General features: G+C 45.2%; 1 protein-coding gene across 1 annotated transcript in view; it reads right to left on the bottom strand.

The window, feature by feature from the left end:
- LOC135516279 (dedicator of cytokinesis protein 11-like) overlaps positions 1-21,594 on the bottom strand; it is a 104,807-nt gene that overhangs the window by 45,909 nt on the left and 37,304 nt on the right. The window contains 26 exon segments of the mRNA XM_064940447.1: positions 27-102; positions 104-151; positions 2,748-2,836; positions 3,209-3,286; positions 3,456-3,531; positions 3,724-3,837; positions 5,491-5,672; positions 7,686-7,724; positions 8,526-8,637; positions 8,929-9,012; positions 9,497-9,643; positions 10,351-10,424; positions 11,416-11,539; positions 11,785-11,854; positions 12,098-12,219; positions 12,341-12,430; positions 12,525-12,608; positions 12,805-12,926; positions 13,008-13,131; positions 13,935-14,027; positions 15,897-15,962; positions 16,910-17,094; positions 17,234-17,310; positions 17,741-17,863; positions 18,063-18,145; positions 18,538-18,660. Of these exon segments, the coding sequence (XP_064796519.1) occupies positions 27-102; positions 104-151; positions 2,748-2,836; positions 3,209-3,286; positions 3,456-3,531; positions 3,724-3,837; positions 5,491-5,672; positions 7,686-7,724; positions 8,526-8,637; positions 8,929-9,012; positions 9,497-9,643; positions 10,351-10,424; positions 11,416-11,539; positions 11,785-11,854; positions 12,098-12,219; positions 12,341-12,430; positions 12,525-12,608; positions 12,805-12,926; positions 13,008-13,131; positions 13,935-14,027; positions 15,897-15,962; positions 16,910-17,094; positions 17,234-17,310; positions 17,741-17,863; positions 18,063-18,145; positions 18,538-18,660 (2,605 nt within the window).

Here is a 21,594-nt window from a genome sequence, read left to right as displayed (position 1 = left end):
TATTTAATATTGTGTTGCTGACTGACCGTCTGAGACGGTCCTGACGATGTGAAGGAAACACAGAAGCAGTCCTTTGATCTCATAGTGGCCCAGTCTGCCTATGGGAGGGAAGAGTAGTACTGCTGCTCATAGTGGAGCCCCGCCGGTGGAGCTGGAGGACAATACACCAGAGAGGAAGAAAACATGGTATCAGAAACAGTAGCAGGGAGGGACACCACAGAGGAAGAAAACATGGTATCAGAAACAGTAGCAGGGAGGGACACCACAGAGTAAGAAAACATGGTATCAGAAACAGTGGCAGGGAGGGACACCACAGAGTAAGAAAACATGGTATCAGAAACAGTGGCAGACAACAGAGTGAAAACATGGTATCAGAAACAGTGGCAGGGAGGGACACCACAGAGTAAGAAAACATGGTATCAGAAACAGTGGCAGGGAGGGACACCACAGAGTAAGAAAACATGGTATCAGAAACAGTGGCAAACACATAAGAAAACATGGTATCAGAAACAGTGGCAGGGAGGGACACCACAGAGTAAGAAAACATGGTATCAGAAACAGTGGCAGGGAGGGACACCACAGAGTAAGAAAACATGGTATCAGAAACAGTAGCAGGGAGGGACACCACAGAGGAAGAAAACATGGTATCAGAAACAGTAGCAGGGAGGGACACCACAGAGTAAGAAAACATGGTATCAGAAACAGTAGCAGGGAGGGACACCACAGAGGAAGAAAACATGGACGTATGGTCCCTCCCCTCCGTTAAATAAAATCCTAACTATAAACTTTCAACTAAAAACATATATATGTTATATTTTTGAATAACAAATCTAAATGACCAAACATCAATATCTGACAGGGAACAAAACTTATATGATATCATGCTCTCTGTCTCTCACCTCAGAGCCCCTTCTGTGGAGCTGTGGGGAGAAACACCACAGAGGAAGAAAACAGTGGCATTTATTCATACCACCAAAAAAGAAAGACAATAATTTGAAGCAGTGGCACTTAGACCTACTATATGACAGGGGTTCAAACTTTTTTGGCCTGTTACCTAATTTTGATAGCAAAGCAATTTCGCGACCCCCACTGTGTAAAAAAAAGGGTGATATAATCAACAGCCAATGTTAACTTCTTTATTTGGGGCTATGACAGTGTATTACAAATCAGTCTGGCAGTACTTTCATCTCAAGAAAGCATGGTTTGAAGTAACTGGACAACTTTTATTTGTATTGCTTTTACATATTTTTAAGGAATTTTTATCTTATTAACACTTTGTTCTAGCTAGATATTTGTGTAGGTAGCTATCAAGTAAACACAATGAATGCATCTGAAGCACACGATGCATACGAAGTTCATGATCTTGATCTATGATCTTCTGTGTAGAAAATAACACCTTCATTGCTTTCATTGACAATGTTCGTTTCCCCCCAGTATGATTTGTGGCCTGGTCCTGTCCACTCTATTCTAAAGAGTCCTGTGGCGGCTTGTGAGCATTGTACTTGTTCCCGAGAGGCTTAGCTTTCAGGATTGGGGTCATAATAGCTTATACTGTAGCTCCAAACGTTCAAAAGTTAGATCCACGTTTGAAGGGAGAAAACAGAAATCGCTTCGTTTTTTTTTTTTTTTTTTACACAACCAAGCGGCAAATTATTATTATTTTTTTTCTGAGTTTCTCTCGCGACCCCACTTTCAAATCAGCTGACAACACATGGGGTCGCAACCCCTAGTTTGGGAAAAGCTGCCATATGAGTAAGAAAAGGGATGATTAAAATGATGTCTTATTACTTTTTTAATGTAATCAATTATGCTAATCCTCATCTCCATCACAATCCAACGTGTGGTTTCTCCACTGATTATACAAAACCTTAAGAACACCTGCTCTTTCCATGACATAGACTGGTGAATCCAGGTGAAAGCTATGATCCCTTATTGATGTATCTTGTTAAATCCACTTCAATCAGTGTAGATGAAGGAGAGGAGACCAGATAAAGAAGGATTTTTAAGCCTTGAGACAAGTGAGACATGGATTGTGTATGTGTGCCCTTCAAATGGTGATTGGGGAAGACAAAAACTGTAAGGGCCTTTGAACATTGCATGGTAGTAGAAGCCAGGCGCACCGGTTTGTGTCAAGAACTGCAACAATGCTGAGTTTTTCCACGGTCAACAATTTCCCGTGTGAACCAAGAATGGTCCACCACCCAAAGGACATTCAGCCAACTTGAGACAACTGTGGGAAGCATTGGAGTCAACATGGACTAGCATCCCTGTGGAACACTTTGACACCTTGTAGAGTCCATGCCCCGACAAATTGAGGCTGTTCTGAGGGCAAAACAGGGGGGTGAAACTCAATATCAGGAAGTTGTTCCTAATGTTTGATATACACAGTGTATATCGCTACAATAAATAATAAAGGCTTGCTAGTGTTGGAGAAATGACCCAAACGAAAAACAACAAATTAGATCTTTTATCAGTTCATATCATGTTTATTTTTTTAACGGAACAGGATGTAGAGCGTCATATTCAATTTGACTGTTCTGCTACGATGTGCTCTACTGAACTTGACTTATGGCGTTCCCACTGGTTCTGTCCCAAATCGCACCCTATTCCCTACATAGTACACTACTTTTGACCAGAGCCCTATGTGCCCAGGTCAAAAGTAGTGCACTATATAGGGAATATGGTGCCATATTCTCTTTTTATTTTTCTTATTTGTATTGGCCCATCCAACACTCTCTGTTTCTTACCTCAGAGCTATCTGGAGTGCTGGGATCCATGAACAGAGATCCTCTGGAGTCCTCCCTCCTCACCAAGTGGCCGTTCTGAGCTACTGAGCCTGGGGAGTACAGAGACACATGTTCACATAGCTTCTCAGATGTTTTTTTGTGTGTTTTTTTTTAGGGGGGGGGTAACAGTAGTTTTGGTAGCCAAGAGGTTAAAGATGTGGATCAGTAAAGGATTTGGAAAGGTTGCTGGTTCAAGTCCCAGGCAAGGAAATACAGAAGAATGACTACCATTACTGTTGTAGCCTTGAGCATGGCACTTAACCCCAAGAAATATCTATCTAGAGGCGCTAACCCGCGGTTGACACCGTGCCTCTCAGTGTGTGTGTGTTGCACAGGTGGCGTCTGAATTGGGGAGGACGGGATGGATGGAATGGTATCAAACACATGGGAACCATGTGTTTAATATCCTTTTGTTTACTTACTCCATTCCACACGTTCTGCCCTCACCAGCCTCCTGTGGTGTGTGGGTTTGGGAAAATGGCAGACGGAGAATTTCCGTTCTAACCAAATGGACAATAAAACACCTATTTTACCGGCAGTTCCCAAACATCAAATCAAAATTCTGATGGGAAATTACAATTCTAACGGACCCTTATTTATCTTCATGAATAATCTCCTGCACCTACTGTCGGCAGGGGTTAACACATTGAGGACAGACGTCACACTAACCGTGGTCCTTATCGATGGCCGTGCTGGTCCTGCGGCTGTCCATCAAGCCGGTTGATCTCAAGTCATCTCTGGAGCCCTGGAAGAGCACAGGACAACAACAAGGGTAGGGGTCCATTCTATTTCAATTCAGTCAAATCAGGAAATAAACTTCAATTTCAATTCATGATTTTTATCCAAACTCAAAAACGCCAATATATGACTGATATATCATGAGAGCAGATAGAGTAAACCAGGACCTCCAGGGGTGGAAGGTAGGTGGGGAACTCACGGTGAAGCCCAGGCCGGGGCTAGAGGTGTGATGCTGGGCAGACAGCTGTTTGAGGTTCTGGTAGAGCAGCTCCAGCAGTGGAAGGTACAGTAGACAGATACGGGCCTGCTGATTCTGACATATAGAGGGGGGTGTAAAAAGTTAATGTCTTTTTCCAACAATCTTTATTGTTGTTCCATTTGCATACACAGTGTGTTGTTAGCACGCCAACAGAATCTGTGTGGTCTATGGAACAGTGACCTATAACAAACAGTACAACTGTGTCAACCAAAACAACTATTATCTACTGTATCATTAGAGAGGGGCTATTCGAAAGCTGGGCTTTCTATCAACACAATGCTCCGCTGCCAGCGACTATTTGGATCTAGTGTAGATTTGCATAACCGATTTCTTCTTATCTTGGGTCTGTGGAAACAGTGAACACTCCTTACTCTAGTTAACTAGTCAAGTTATTCATTTACTAGCCTCTATTTTCCCAAACAGCAACAGCGACTCGGACTGTGTCCCCCGCTGCTCTATGAACACGGTTCATTTCCCTTTATAAAACCTATATTAAAAAGTACAGATGTAGGATCTTAATTTGATCACCCGGTTGCAGGAGAACTTTGCTGCAATTCAGGAAATGTTTCACTTGTTGTGTATTTGAGGTTTAAAAAGGCTTCTGAATTTTTTCCATCTCTTTCCCCCCCCTCACCTTTCTGCGTTACTATTAAATATCCCTTTGGAAACAGCCTACAGCCTTTCATTGTGTTACAGGGTGAAATTTCTTTACCGATAATGAGCTCTCTCACTCACGACTGTTGCTCTCACCTTGTACTGGTGTAGCAGTCTGTCTGTCTCCCCCCTCCTCACGTCCCCCCTCCTCACGCCCCCCTCCTCACGTTGTACTGGTGTAGCAGTCTGTCTGTCTCCCCCTCCTCACTGTGTACTGGTGTAGCAGTCTGACTGTCTCCCCCTCCTCACCTCGTACTGGTGTAGCAGTCTGACTGTCTCCCCCTCACATTGTACTGGTGTAGCAGTCTGTCTCCCCCCTCACATTGTACTGGTGTAGCAGTCTGACTGTCTCCCTCCTCCTCACGCTGTACTGGTGTAGCAGTCTGTCTTTCTCTCCTCCTCATATTGTATTGGTGTAGTGGTCTGACTGTCTCCCCCTCCTTGCCTTGTACGGGTGTAGCAGTCTGACTGTCTCCCCCCTCCTCACCTTGTACTGGTGTAGCAGTCTGACTGTCTCCCCCCTCCTCATGTTGTACTGGTGTAGCAGTCTGACTGTCTCCCCCTCCTCATGTTGTACTGGTGTAGCAGTCTGACTGTCACCCCCTCCTCATGTTGTACTGGTGTAGCAGTCTGACCGTCTCCCCCCTCCTCACGTTGTACTGGTATAGCAGTCTGTCTCCCCCCTCACATTGTACTGGTGTAGCAGTCTGACTGTCTCCCTCCTCCTCACGCTGTACTGGTGTAGCAGTCTGTCTTTCTCTCCTCCTCATATTGTATTGGTGTAGTGGTCTGACTGTCTCCCCCTCCTCACCTTGTACTGGTGTACCAGTCTGTCTGTCTCCCCCTTCTCACATTGTACTGGTGTAGCAATCTGACTGTCTCCCTCCTCCTCACGATGTACTGGTGTAGCAGTCTGTCTGTCTCTTCCTCATATTCTATTGGTGTAGTGGTCTGCCTGTCTCTCCTCCTCATATTCTATTGGTGTAGTGATCTGACTGTCTCTCCTCCTCATATTCTATTGGTGTAGTGGTCTGTCTGTACCCTCCTCCTCACCTTGTACTGGGTGTAACGGTCGTCCATGGCGTGTTTGATGAGCAGGTTCTTCAGGACGGCCACCGCCAGCTGTCTGACTTCTGGTGACCCCTGCAGGGCCTCGGCCACCTCCCTCAGCAGCAGACCAACCAGGAAGTGGTTCTTACAGTAATCCTCCGTCAGCGCAGACTCCAGGCTCTGATCTGGGGTCATATGTCAACATGGTTAGGTCATGCCCTAAATCACAACCTACCCTATTCCCTGGCCAAAAGCAGTGCACTACATAGGGAACACATACAGGTACAAGCAGCAGGTGCAGACTACCGTGCTGTAATATAAAGGGGTGCATCTTTGACTTCAATTTGACTGGTAGCATTCAAGTGACATGGTAGATATCCTGTTGTTTCAATCATGGAACAATGTGTCTGACAAATTCCAGGGAGGAATGTGACAACATCACATGTTGAACACACTGACTCAGCAACCTTTTTCTCCAATGCAAAACACTACCACCTCCAATGAGGGAAATGAGAGAAACACCACCACCTCTAATGAGGGAAATGAGAGAAACACCACCACCTCCAATGAGGGAAATGAGAGAAACACCACCACCTCTAATGAGGGAAATGAGAGAAACACCACCATCTCTAATGAGGGAAATCCGAGAAACACTACCACTTCTAATGAGGGAAATCAGAGAAAAACCTGTGAGAGCATGAACCCCAAAGAAATAAATCACGAGGCAGAACAGCTTCAAAGCATTTTGGCATAGATTCTACAATTGCCTGGAACTCTATTGGAGGGATGCGACACCATTCTTCCATGAGAAATTCCATAATTTGGTGCTTTTGTTGATGGTGTTGGAAAACGCTGTCTCAGGCGCAGCTCCAGAATCTCCCATAAGTGTTCAATTGGGTTGAGATCTGGTGACTGAGACGGCCATGGCAATTGGTGCACATCGTTTTCATACTCATCAAACCATTTAGTGACCACTCGTGCCCTGTGGAGAGGGGCATTGTCATCCTATGGGGGCATAGCCATGGTAGCCAAAATAATGGCCTGCCTAGTATTTTTATACATGGCCCTGAGCATGATGGGATGTTAATTGCTTGATAAACTCAGGAACACACCTGTGTGGAAGCACCTGCTTTCAATATACTTTGTACTCCTCATTTACTTACGTGTTTCCATTATTTTGGTAGTTACCTGTGTATATCAAATGTAAAAATGTATATAACATGTTTAGAGATGTAGGCTTTATGTGTAGGTTTAGGCCAAAGACATCTCTCCACTACAGTAAGATATAAGATGTGAGTGTTATTGATTAAATATTGTGTGTTTAAGAAATTTGTTTAAATAATCCCACACAGGTTGTTTTCTGATTTCCCCTCAGTTTCTCTCTGAACTGTTAATGGTGATTTACAAGAGTCAGATAGGACCAACAAGACTAGAGATTTGGAATGATAGACAGAGAAAGAGAGAGAGGGGGGGGGTATAGAGAGCGTGAGAGGGAGAGGAGAAGGCAGAGAGAAGGCAGAGAGAGAGAGAAGAGAAGGCAGGGAGAGAGAGATAGAGAGAGAGGAGAAGGCAGAGAGAGAGAAGTGAAGTCAGAGAGAGAGAAGAAAGAGAGAGAAATAAAGAGAGAGAAGGCATAGAGAGAAGTGAAGGCAGAGAGAGAGAGAAGTGAAGGCAGAGAGAGAGAGAGGGGAGAAGGCAGAGAGAGAGAAAGAAGAGCGAGAGAGAGAGAGAGAGAGAGAGAGAGGAAAAGGCAGAGAGAGTGAGAGAAAGAAAGAGAGAGAGAAGGCAGAGAGAGAGAAGTGAAGGCTGAAAAAGAGAGAGGGAGAGAGAGAGGGAGAAGGCAGAGAGAAGTGAAGAAGTGAGAGAGAGAGAAAGAATGCAGTAGTCCCACAGGCAGAGGCAGCATGAAAGACTCTCCCCTCGTCTTTCAGGTCTGAAATCATCAATCAAAACATTCAAGAGAAGAAAATTAATTTGATTTCCACGATCCAAGCCAGCAAGAAGTGTGACAAACTCCAGGCCACTACAAAGCACTGGCCAAAGCAGGTGGTATGGAGGATGTTAGCAATCATGAAGAGTGAATTAATGAGAATCCTGGATAGACGGGGCTAGCAGAAATGGGTTGGTTAGTGGCGTGCGGTGTCAGTTGGCGTTCAAACTGCAAACGTGTCGGTTGATGTTGTGGAGGCATCACCTACCTACTGCGCCAAAAATCTCCGTCGCGTACGAAATAAAATCTAACGACCACAAGCAAAACAAAACAAAAGGGAGGAGAAAAATTAGGAAATTAAATGAACATACCATGCATTAGTTTTATCAGAACACACTATGGCTGTGGTGGGGTGAAAAACATTCATAGAATTCCTGTTACAATCCTCCTTTTGCTGGACTCCACATGTTCTGCACTGTAATAGACTTGTGTGTGAACTGGTGAGTGGGCCAAACCAATGAGGCAGATTAGTGTGGGGAGGAGGGGGGGGGTTGTGGTTTGTAGGTGAGGGTGATGTAACAGATCATAGGAGCACAGCTTTGGTCTTCGTAATATATACTGTTTATTGCAATTAAGTTACAATAATTGATACATTAAAGGGAAATTTCACCACTTTTCAAACTCAAACTGGTACGCCCTGTATATATAGCCATGCTATTGTTATTTTATTGCTGCTCTTTAATTATTTGTTACTTTTATTTCTTATTTTTTTACCTATACATTTTTTTCCTTTTTTTCTCTCTACTTAACAGGTATTTCTCTTAAAACGGCATTGTTGGTTAAGGGCTTGTAAGTAAGTATTTCACTGTAAGGTCAACACCTGTTGTATTTGGCGCGTGTGACAAATAACACTTCATTTGATATTGAGGATGAATATCAGGTTGAAAAGTGGTGAAATGTCCCTTTAGGTCACCAGGACAAAGGAAAACCAGCAGCAGTGCAGAACATGAAGGCCTAATTTCTCAGGAGTACGTGTGTGGCGGTGGCAGGGAGCAAATGCAGGTAGGGAGTTGACAGGACAGAGGCGCATGGCGAGAGAGCAGCCTACCCTGAACTCTCTGGAGCTTGGTACGTCCAAAAGCCATGGGCAGGTTAAGCGGGATGTAGTGCTCGTGGTTACACACCGTCATGAGGAAGTCAAACTTCATCTCGGTCAAGACCTGTCGGTCAACAAACAACGCCAGTATTACAAAACAAGATCAAACAAACAAGAGATTATTTTTTTCCATCCTAAAAATAAAAAAAGATTAGAGGATTTCCATAAAATGTTGTGTTGATTTGAATCAGTTAGTCAAATGCGCTGAAGCATTAATATGACTACCAGTGCCACACACAACACATGTACTGTCAATGGAGGCCTGTATACAGGGCTGTGTTGTTGTTCCACTGTTGCATTAAGAATACATAATCAGAAATGGTAGAGAAGAGGGGTTGTTGCTATTGTCCAGTACCTTGGGGTCTTTAAGGGTGAAGCCACACATGTAGTCGTTGACCAGGCTGAAGCCAAAGCCTCTGTTCATGAAGGTGAGACAGCGCTGTGGAAGGGGACCACAGATTAGGAGGAGGACTAACCAAGACCAGGACTAACCAACTAAGCACACCAAGACCATCTTTCATATACAGTGCTTGACTTGCAGTGCACGGAGTTCACCACACCGTTGCTATGGGAAGGGAGTTTGGTGTTCGACCTGGGCCTACATTATCAAACCACAGCAGGCTGCTGAGGGGAGGACGGCTCATAATAACAGCTGGAACGGAGCCAACAAAATGGCATCCAACACATGGAAACCATGTGTCGGATGTAGTTGACACCATTCCACTGACTCCGCTCCAGCCATCACCACGAGCTCATCCTCTCCCAATTAAGGTGCCACCAACCTCCTGTGATATCAACAGTAAATTCCTTTTTTTTCTTTCGTTCTTCTTCCCGAGCAGCGATAATGTATTTGGTATTATTTCTGTCCTGTGTGGTTCAGGTAATGTACGGGGGGGGGGGGCTGTAGTGTATGGGGGCCTGACCTTGATGAAGCCAGCCAGGCTGAGGTTGACACAGCGGGCCTCCTCGGGAATCTCAACATGGCGGATGGTGATGTGAGGCATGATGGACAGTAGCAGGGACTGTAGGGCCTGGTGGAAACTGTCTGGGAACCTCTGGGCACGGGGCATCTGGTAAAACATATTCAGTTCAATGAGACCAAAGTAAACGACATACATATATATTATACACATATCCATCTCATATTACCTAATAGGAAGTGTGCGCTTCTACTCATTGAGAAACAGGTTGCTTTCCCAATAGAGGGCTGGCGAAGGGGTTAAACTCTCTGAAATGTGCACAGCTTGTAACATCCTCAACTTTGCCAGAGGACGTTCTATCAATTGTAACATTACTGTGCTCTATTTCAGCAACCGTAGTTTATCTTCGAGGTGCTGCAGTAGAGGCCATAGTCTGGATGTTACTTGGACTGTTTAGAAACTGTTGGCAAGATAAGAGTATGACTAGGAGCATCCCCATCACCAACTCAACTAAAAGTTAAAAACTTTCCGAAAAAAAAGGAGAACAGAAATACTTGTGTGGTAGTGGAGGCTGGAGGGTTATTTCTGGGAAAGTGTAAGTGTGGCGCACAAGAGACACAAGCATGTCGAATGAGGAAGACTGCGTTGCCACATTTTCACGGTGAGGAAAGATAGACTGAACTTAAATGCCCTGGCACTCGATAGAGAAACATTTGCATGTACAAGACAGAGAACTCTCGAATCTTTGTAACCACACCTGAGGGAGTGCCAGTGATAGCTGGTGTGAGCCTGCGTGTACACTGTACTTCATGTGGAACACAAGATAAACCCTTCATCAGAATAGAACATTTGCCAACCTTGATCCTGTTGCCCTCCTGCAGGTACTGGGCCATGGACTTGGCCATGGTCTCAAAGAAGAACCAGGAATACTAGAAAAGAGGATGAGAGACAGAAGACGTTGGAACTACCCCTCAATTGTGAAGCACTTAGATTGCGTCCCAATTCGACCACCATGTTCCCTATATAGTGCAGAGCCCTGGTCAAAACTAGTGCTATAAATGGAACACGGTGCCATTTGAGACGGACCCTTACTAAGAGAGATCACATCAACAGTCTGACGAAAGTCAAAACACCACTGGGCTCTGTAATATGGGCTTAGTGTCCAATAATCCTGGGTATAATGATAATAGATAGAAAACTGCATTTGAAAAGGTCTGTGAAAACATTCTTAGTGGTGGTGACATAATAATGTTGGGAATTCTCTTTCAAAAAACAAGTGGCTGGTGCCACCTGCTGGTCAGTATGGGAATCACAATTTTCTGATTGAGCATGCACGCTGGCTGGCTCGCACACACACACACACGTTTTACTATCCTTATGAGGAAGTAACATTCATTTCCATTAAAAATCCTATTTGTCCGAACCCTTAACCTTAATTCTAAACCTAACCTTAGCTACTAACCCAAACTCCTAAACTTATTATAGCCGTTGTCCTTATGGGAACCTGGGAAATGTCCCCACAACAGAGAATTTTGGGGGATTTCCAAGTACCCATGCACACCCACAAACACACACAAACAACACACACACACACACACACACACACACACACACACACACACACACACACACACACACACACACACACACACACACACACACACACACACACACACACACACACACACACACACACACACACATATGTTTTACTATCCTTATAGGGAACTCAAGTGTATTTCCATTCAAAATCCTATTTTCCCTAACCCCTAACCTTAATCCTAAATCTAACCCTAATTGTAATCCTAACCCTTAACCTAAACCTTAAGCTTATAATAGCCATTGTCCTTGTGGGGACAATGGGAAATGTCCCCACGACGGAGAATTTGGGGGGGATTTCCGGTAACACACACACACACACTTGAGTAGCTTATTGCTGGTGTTGAAGTCCGCTGTCTGTTTGAGGATGGCTGTGACGGCGGTGGCCAGTACCTCATGAGTGGTCCCAGAGTTCCCAGACACTGGGCTGTTGTTCACAAACACGTACTTTGGACACAACACAAAGACAGCCGTTAATACACAACCTTTACATGATCACTTTTCATGGTCTGAAAAATGGATCCAAGCTCAACATGAACCCCAAAAAGAAACGCATTAACTTTGGAGTTACTTTCAACTGAAAATGCATCACCCATCTTCATAATCATAGCTAAGGCAAGGACCAGGCCTGGATCCTAGGCTTGATTCTGGTCACTAGTGACTGTCGTGTGTGATGCCTGGCGTTGTTATACCTTGAGAAAAGAGCGCAGATAGTTTTCCAGCCCCTCCTCGTGGCACCGGGAAACGATGTGTATAATCACACTGAAGGAATAGAACAGTATCATTATCATTGCAAATAATCATTTGTTCTTAACTGGCTTAGTTAAATAAAGGTGAAATAAAAAATACAATGATGATAATTATGTAGCGCAACAAATATCCATTGAATTAACGTTTCCCCAAAAAAGCAGTTGTAACTCACTTTCACAAACCATGACTATGTCTATGTCACTATGTCATGGGGTCAGACCACGATGACCCCACAGGGTCAGAGTTCAGACTCACCGGGTGGAGTTGACAGCGATTTCGGTGGCCTCTTTGGTTGCTGTGTTGAGGACCTCAAACAGCTGCATCAGCACAGTGGGGAGGAACTTAATGATGACCTTAGTCTCCATGGCATGCAGGCACTGAGGGAGGGAGGGAGAAAGATGGAGAAAGAGAGAAATGGAGCGAGGGAGGAGATAAAGTCAGAGAGACAGCAATACAACACGACGGTGTAAAACACTCCACAGCAGGCGTCTCTCTCACCTTCAGATACTTGATGAGTTCTGCTGGGTTGCCCTCTGAGGAGGACCTCATCAGCTGGCAGTGCTGGAAGAACTTGTGGAGGTGCAGGTCCTACACAGGGAAACACAGGACACAGCTGTCTGATGGCGTGTTTGTCACAACAGCTTGGCCAAGTTGTTTCAATGTCGGCAGGTGGAAGACATACCTGGGGGTATATTGTTGACGCTACATTGGTCTTCGCTTTGAACAGTGGCTTGTTGTTTTCTACCCATTTTATATCGGGTGCTGACTGTAAGGGTGACAACACACGAAATACAACAATGTGATTGTAGTCGTCTGCTTTTCCCCCACTAACGCAGTAACTCTTTCGCCAAATGTTTGAATGTTTTAAATCAGTGTCATCGATAGTCATTTGTCACTAGAATACAAGCAGGGGATAGCTCTTCCTTGCCCCCTGGTGTTCTCCAGTGAACAGAGGGTTGTACCTTCTTGGCGTCCTGGGTCTTGTCATAGAGGTATCCTGGGGGCAGGGTGGCAGACACAGGCAGCTGTAGCTCTATGGACTGCATCCTGCCGTCCTGCAACAGGGGGGCCCAGGAGTAGCCCACTGTCACAGAGGGAGGGATGAACAGGTAAGGTAATGGAGGAAGATACACACACACACACACACCCCGCTCCTAAGTCTTACCTAGGGACTCCACTCCCTCTCTCTTCTTGGTGCTGGTCTTGGTACTGATCTCACAGCTGATGTGGTAGAAGGTAAAGAGGATGTGGTGTTTCTCATGGACATGGACCGGCAGCTCAATCTTTACCTGCACAGATCGATACACGATCAACGTGGACGTTAGTGTTTTCAAATTCTCATCTCACTTGACCCAAGATTTTAAACTAAGAAGTCCTTCTGGAACTGCTATTAGAAATACCCCAGAATGAGTCACAAACCTATCATTCTAGATACAACGGTACATATTTCTCACTTTCAGAAATAGTACGACAAAGGCAAAGCAAAACTATTGCTATCTTTACCACTAGGGGGCAGCAAGAGTGAGTAGTGGAATGTTCAGCCTGCCTGCACGTGTGCTCTGTGTCAGAGGAAATGACACACGGTGAGCCTAGCCAATAACATTTGCTTCTTTCATTAAACTAAATCCAACCTGGGGTCTAGTATGACTCGGTTATGTGTCACAACGAATAGTGTGGTCCTTTTCCTTAAAATCTTGTTTGAAACAGGACTGATAAAGTAACTCATTACCAAAGCAGCAGTCCAGAGAGATCAGAACAGTGAAGGGGTCTTGGATGGTGTGTGTGGGTTTCTAAACCTTATGCCATAGACCAGATGGCCCCCGTCCCAGTCAACGTCTCTGTGTCTGTGACAGTGTCCTGACCTCACCCCTCTCTCTCTCTCTCTCCCTCCCTCTGGTGGGTATCAGACCAGCCCAGTGTGAGCCAGTCCAGAGCCCCTGCTCTGGGCTAGATTATAGGATTAACGGAGCACTAATGACTGGACTTTGGCCACTGAGGACCTCAACAGTAACAGTAACAATTGCAGGGAGTAATTGATGTGGCATAGCAAATCAGGGAAAAGGCCGGTTTATTACGCAAATTGTTCTCTGACCTCGTTGTAAAACTCAGGGCTCTGGTTGTGGTGGAGGACAGCCGCACAGGCACTGGTGGTGAAGAGTGTCTCTCCTGGCTTTCCGTAGATACACTGAAACACACACACACACACACATTATTATTAATCTCCCGCTCATCTGCTGATGTTGCATGGGCATGTCAGTGAGTAAGAAGACAGCAATCTGTGAGCAATGTGAAATAATTAGACCGAAATGCTGTTAAAGAACTGTACAATCACACCTCAAATACTTGCAACACAGGCAAACCACAGCTACGAACAACGGGGAAAACGAGCTTGTTCACCAGTGTAAGTTAGTTGGAGGTGAGAATGTAGTAGGTGAGAGTTTAAACAGAACTAAACTAAGTGGAGTGGAGACCCCAGGAGAGGGAAGGAGGAGGGGGCCGGCTGAGCTGCCCAAGCCCAGGCGTGTGATGTGGCCCTGACCTAGATAGATCCTCTGACCCTGGGCTGGACGGAAAGGCCTTTTGTGGGGTAAGGTACTGAGGGTAAAACTCAATGCTCGTCCAGGCAGAGGTCTAGATAATTGATCCTGACAGGGCGGACACAGTGAGGAGGAGGAGAAGGGGGGGGGGGGGGGGTCATTTAGTGCAGTAATTACAATGTTGATTCCTTGGGTCATTTTCTAATTGACCAAAGTATGAGAGTGTGAAGGAGGCCCTTAGAAAGGGACAGAGCTCAAATGAGCAGCTTAGTCTGAAGGGGAATGTTTGATCATTCCTAATTATCAGTACTGTCTCAAAAGGAAACTGAGAGGACATGCCGAGTGGTGGAGGTCCTTAGAAAGGACCGAGTGAGCAGAGCTCAAATGACCAGCCTGGTCTAAGAGATAGTTGGCCTCTTACCAGAGGAGAATATGCTGTTTCAGATCATGTGATTACGGGTTGTGTACCAGCATGGAAAAAGCAGTGCCTTCAGAACCCTGTTCCCGCGGCGACAACATGCTGAAGTGTGGTCTGATGATTACACAGTGAGCATGTAGGCCCGGTCCCTGGCTAGAAGGGCCGACTGGAATCTTCAGTCTTTTCTGCAGAATGGGCTGAGACATCTCTGTTCCTACATGTTAAGCATAGAAGTCCATGGAGCAAAACTACAGTGCAACACACAATAAGGCAGACGCTCACTATCGGCGGACCAGAATGAATGAGCCTTTGGGCTTCGTGGGGTTCATCCTTGATGCAGTCATTTGAATGCACTATATGTCATGTTGTCTCCACCTGAAGCAGTTTCTTTTGTGTTTTTAATGATCAAATAAATATCCTAATGAAGTCATACAGCTCCAGCAACCTACAGTACAGTGTGACATGGGCTATCGCTCCTTCTACTAGAGCCGGTGTCAAGTCCAGGAACTGTGCTAGTTGGTTTCCGCTGTGTGCTAAATGGAGAGGTGTGCTGTGACGTTGGCCCGACCCTGCTGTTTGTAAACACTTTATTATGCCCGAGAAAAGACTTTGTTCCTAGCCAGACTGTGTGATAAATAATCTCTCTCACTGGTTCTGTGGAAGCCAGTTTGAGTGCAGTGAACAGTGAGGGATTCTGTCTGGTGGGAAAAACTTTTCCATGGTCGTCGAATGGAGGTTCCCACCCACAAATATTCAACGTGTGCGGATGTTCCTCAACGAGAGAGAGAGAGAGAGAGAGAGGGAGGGGGGGGGGGAGTGAGGGAGAAAGAGAGCATGAGAGAGAGAGAGAGAGGGAAAGAGAAGGAGAAAGAAAGAGCACGAGATTAAGCAAATGAAAGAGAAAGAAGGAGAGAGAGAAAGAAGGAGAGAGAGAGCTCTCAATATCTCCCCTTGCCAGCTGTAATAACTGGCTACGGTTCTGTAAGAGGCCTTTTCTCTCCTCCGCGACTCCATGTAGTTTAACTTGAACGTTGTCAACTCCTGGGGATCCCAGTCACTTTCAGTAGATCAGACGTTACAGTACCATCCAAACGCTCACCTTTAGAGGGGGCGCGCCTTCTTCGTCAGAGTCTCTGAACTGTACACACACCGCTACGTTTCTTGCCTGGAAGGATAAAAGACACTTCAGTCAATACAATAACTCAACCCAGGAAGGACGACAGCCGGTGAGTGATAATGTGAGCTGTAAACTCAATGACCCACTGAACTCAATGTGTACTGAACAAAAATATAAACGCAACATGCAACAATTTCAACAGTTTTATTGAGTTACAGTTCATATAAGGAAATCAGTCAATTGAAATAAATAAATTAGGGCCTGATCTACTGATTTCACATGACTGGGCAGGGGTGCAGCCATGGGTGGGCCTGGGAGGGCATAGGCCCCCCTACTTGGGAGCCAGGCCCAGCCAATCAGAATGTTTTTTTTCCACACAAAAGGGCTTTATTACAGACAGAAATACTCCTCAGTTTCATCAGCTGTCCGGGTGGCTGGTCTCAGACAACCCCGCAGGTGAAGAAGCTGAATGTGGAGTTCCTGGGATGGCGTGGCTACACGTGGTCTGTGGTTGTGAGTCCGGTTGGACATACTGCCAAATTCTTGAAAATGACGTTGGAGGCGGCTTATGGTAGAGAAATTAACATAAAATTCTCTGGCAAAAGCTCTGGTCAGCATGCCAATTACACCCTCCCGAAAAACTTGAGACATCTGTGGCATTGTTTTGTGTGACAAAACTGCACATTTTAGAGTGGCTTTTGATTGTCCCCAGCACAAGGTGCACCTGTGTAATTATCATGCTGTTTAATCGGCTTCTTGATATGCCACACCTGTCAGGTGGAATGGATTATCTTGGCAAAGGATAAATGCTCACTAACAGGGACGTAAACATATTTGCGCACAACGTTTGAGAGATATTTTTTTTTTTGTGTATGGAACATTTCTGGGGCCTTTAAATCAGCTCGTGAAACATGGGACCAACCCTTTACATGTTGCGTTGTTGTTGTTGTTATTTGCACACACACACACACATCTCCCTCCCACCTTTCACCCACCTTTGCGAAGGTCTTCTGGTTGTCGTATTTCAGCTGCAGGGGATAGATATACAGGTGGTTCTTGTAGACAGTGAAGGGGTAGTTGTACTTGGCCTCCTCAGGGAGAAACTCCTCCATCTCCACTGAGACCCTCTCACACTTCTCCTCAAAGGGCTTGACTGGGATGTACGACGAGGTCACCGTGTCTGAGGGAGAACAGTGGAGGACGTCAGTGGCACTGTCAACCCATGAAATGGGTTATATGGCACGATTGTCAGTCAACCGTTCAATATTATTCAGTCAAATGTAAACAGAGGACTTGGGAAAATAGGGGAAACTACCCACTTGAGAAGTCCGGAGGCACACACTCGATGGTGACATTCAGTTGTCCAGGGATAGTCTGCAGCTTGCTCTTCTCTGGCCTGTAGGGGTGAAAGTGTATGAAACAGTCGTAACACTATAAGTATGTACACCTGCAGTACCAACAGACACTAGGATACTGACTAACATGTTCGTAGTACAACTAGCACACCAAACCACCTATACTGTACACTCTTAGAAAAATGGGTTCTCCGGCTGAACCCATAGGAGAACCCTTTTTGACTACAGGTAGACACACAAACACATACACACACACACACACACACACACACACTTTTGGGTTTCATGTAGAAACTTCTGAAGAAAAGATTCTATGTGGAACCCAAATGGGTTCTACCCGCAACCAAAACAGGTTTTTCAAAAGATTCTCCTATATGGGGACAGCTGAATAACCCTTTAAGATTCTAGATAGCACCTTTTTTTTCTAAGAGTGTACAGTCACAACCATCACATGTCTTATTGATGACTCACTTCCTGATATCAGCCAGCATCTTGATGAGGTCATCGGTGGAGATCTTGCTGCTGTCCTGGCGATAGAGAGGCGAGAACTTCCCGTCCATGTCCAGACTGCCCTGGGCATCTTTAAACACTTGCCTGGGACAACAGACAGGATCATGTTCACGTGTAAGGAGGATGTACATAGTAAAACGCAGGTGAATATTCAAATGAAGACACCTGAGGTCGAAAATAAATCATCTCCGCACTGCCTGAGGCCCAGTAAACATGATTTCCCAAATAGTCAGTGAATTATTCCACAGTTTTCCACCTGATGTGTATGAGAGCTGTGTCTTACTTGGCAGCCCAGGCGAAGGGCATCCTGTACTGGCCCAGGCGCTGACACGTCTGCTTGGCAGCCTTCAGCACCTTCTGGGCTGTCTGGAGGGGAACACACACATGTAGAATGAGTACGATGTGACAGTAACAGGTTCATGAAAAGGTAATAACGTGATTTATAACAGCGGCACAGCTACTCAAACAATCATGATGGAAACAAGACCAAAATAGGCAAACACGTGGGAGGCAATTCAGTTTAAAATAAGTTAAAACTAGACACTTTAACATGACATAATACACACAACCCAGGGAGACGCTCTACTAAAACTTTTAAACAGTGGTTTTGGGGTTATGCATGTCTTGTGTCTGACACATGGTCTATTAATAGCAATAGAAGTAACTACGGTGAGAGAGAGAACAGTGGTGGTAGAAGACCTTGTTGATGTCTGAAGGTACACACACACACGCGCGCGCACAAGCACACGCACACACACCTTGTTGATGTCTGAAGTCTTGATGTAGGGCTCAGCACAGTGTGTAATGCCGTTCTGTAGGACCTTCTCCACTCTGGCCACCAGGAAAATATCAGCATGGGGGTTGGTCACCGAGAAGATACCCTGGAGGAGAGATGAGGAAGAGAGGAAAGGCGGAGTAGAAAAATGGAGGGATGAAGAAAAAAGGTAGAGAAGACTGATGAAGGAAACATGACTATTTGAGACTGCTGGACCAAATGACTACTGCTCTTTAATTATTTGTTACTTTTATTTTTTATGTATCTATTCTTTTACTTAACACTTTTTTTCCTTAAAATTTCATATGATTTTTCGGTTTGAAACTGCCATTACGACAACAGTAGCTCCTAGTCATTGTATGAAGGAGAGTTTATCAACTGTCTCCTGGACAGGGCCTGCAGCTGGGAAGTGGTTGGCTGTCTGTTAGTGGCTGAAGTTATACAGGAAACCCAAACAGAACTGGAACTATTTTTGGGTCAGTGAGATGAAGCCAACCGTGGCTCTCACACAGAGCGTCACACACATGTATGTGCATGCACGCATACACACACACACACACACACGCAAAAACATGTTCTTCCTGGGAGTGGCAGAAAAGTAAGAGTGGAGTTCGTGACACATTAGTAGACATTTGGAACACATCAGCTTGACCTAATCCGGACGACAAGTCTCATTATGTTGCTCTCGCAGGGGTCTAGCTAAAGATTCTGCTACCAGAAACAGATTTACATGGGAGATACCTATGTAAATCACAACATAAAGCTGGCACTGAGTGAGATGGAGGGGAGCCTGCTTAGCGCCGGTGAGACACACCCTGACTTCCGTTGTGCAGTAGAAAGATGAGGACAGGCTGTCCTTGGACTACACCCAAACAGCACCTCAATTACACTGTGATCTGCTGGTGTCCAAGTCTATAATCAGACAGTAATCATAGAGGAAGGCCATTATCTATTTCTCTGTGCCCTGGTGGACATTGCTAGGTTCACACACGGCAAGAGCCTACTTAAAGAATTTAAAATAAACTTTATTTAACTAGGCAAGTCAGTTAAGAACAAATTCTTATTTACAATGACAACCTACCAGGGAACAGTGGGTTAACTGCCTTGTTCAGGGGCAGAACGTCAGATTTTTACCTTATCCGCTCAGGGATTCGATCCAGCAACCTTTCGGTTACTGGCTCAACGCTCTTACTCGGCTACCTGCCACCCCAAATCAAGTTCTGATTTTTGTGTCAACGAGAGTGAGAATAACCAATATCTTGATTGATTCTATTCTGTTTGATACTCTCTGTTTCCACTCTGTTGTTCATTCTGTTTCTGGGTCCAGATATTTTATTACACAGAAATTTCCATTCCACCTCACAGGACTTTCTGCTTCCAGAGAGAGGGAGAGCTCCGTCATGTTTCCATGTTGTCTGGGGATGGGAGGCGCAGCACGGTAGGCAGTGGGGAATGGCGCTGTCGACAACTGAACATTTTAAAAACCTTTCTCTTGTCCACAGAGAAAACATTTCCCTGTTTTAAAGTTTTGCCGTTGGGCGGCGAGAAAATGTTAACAGTTTTAAAGCTAGTTTCCTGCAATTCTACACATTTTGCAACGGGGCCGAGAGAAAATGTGCAGTTTTAAAGCTAATCATACACATTTCTCCATGGCGTTTGCCGTGTTCTTATGCTATCTGAGTGACTCAAGCACAATAACAACATCAACGCGGGCCTCATGTCATGACATTTTTTGAATTTTAGATTCTCCCTGACCGTCTTTTATTTTGGGGTGATTGTTAGTTCTCAAAGATGATCTTGTTCAAAAAATATATTTCTCCATTCTCGTTTTCTACATACTTTATGTCTGATTTTAGTCGTTTAAGTTCACACTGACCGGGCCATACGTCGAATGAAGTTGGCTACACTTCCAGGAGTACAAGCTAGCTGGCTAACTACCTTAGAGGTTTCTCCGGACGATCTGATGTTGTATCGCCTCACTTTGATCTTAAAAGTGCGTCACGGTGCACCACTGCTAAATAAATATAGGGGAAACACAGGTACTGTCATTTACTGCTGGGTACCACCGCTACTGAGGCTGGGTCACCCTGTAACTGTAAATGGGACCAGCAGCAGTTTGTGTGTACGTGCGCGGGTGTGTTAGAGCATCACACCAGCTGCAGGAGTTAACACTGCACGCTACAGCTAGCACCCAAGAGAAACACTCACCATCATGCTGAAACTGGACTGTTCTTTTCAAGTCGACTGGCTTCAAACTTTAACAAAACAGTGAGTCGGGAAACTTTGATATTGCAGTTAGCCTTTGAAATAGCAATACTAGCTGTATACAATACATATAGATTAAAGTGAACATTTCGTTTACCCAATTACTGTATAATGAGGAGTTAAGGTTAAGGAGATACACTTTGAAGCTTTGAGATATTCAACAGATTATTAACACGAAAATCCTCTTGGTCAAAATCCTACCGCGTTGCATGGCAGTACTAGCTGTAGCACTGGATGGTGGAGTTATGTCGTGTGTTTTACGACCACGCGGACAACAGGCACAGTAAACAGTGTAGCATCAGCCTGAATCTCAACCGGCTTTGAATAAAGAGGGAAAATCAACTGTATCATTCGGACTATGTCCTGGTCCATAGTAGCGCCAGCAGAGTCCCCCAGACACCAGAGGTAGTCCAGTGAAATCAGGAGTATCAGTCAAGTGCTCTCTCACACACACACACACACGCTGCATTGTGGGTAAATGCATGGATGTGCAGTATTGTGACACCGCATCGACTAGGGTGTAAGACGAGAGGACAGCCACGGCTGCGCAGCACCGCTGACGGCAAAGCCTTGCGATCCCCGACGGGAGTGGCTCATCTCTGGGTGTCTTATACCTGCTGACCGGTTCGTGGGGGTCATCAGAAACAAACACCAACGCATTTACAAACAAAACTCGAGCCATCTTCACATCCCTGTCCTAACCAACTGATCATCTTAAGTAATCATGTCAAATAAGGGAGAGACTTAGTTTGTAATCTTAGGATTCTGTGATGCC

The sequence above is a fragment of the Oncorhynchus masou genome, chromosome 27 (genome assembly GCF_036934945.1).
Source record: "Oncorhynchus masou masou isolate Uvic2021 chromosome 27, UVic_Omas_1.1, whole genome shotgun sequence".
NCBI lineage: Eukaryota > Metazoa > Chordata > Actinopteri > Salmoniformes > Salmonidae > Oncorhynchus > Oncorhynchus masou.
Note: the sequence above shows the minus strand (reverse complement) of the source record. Positions and strands in the feature narration are given on the sequence as shown.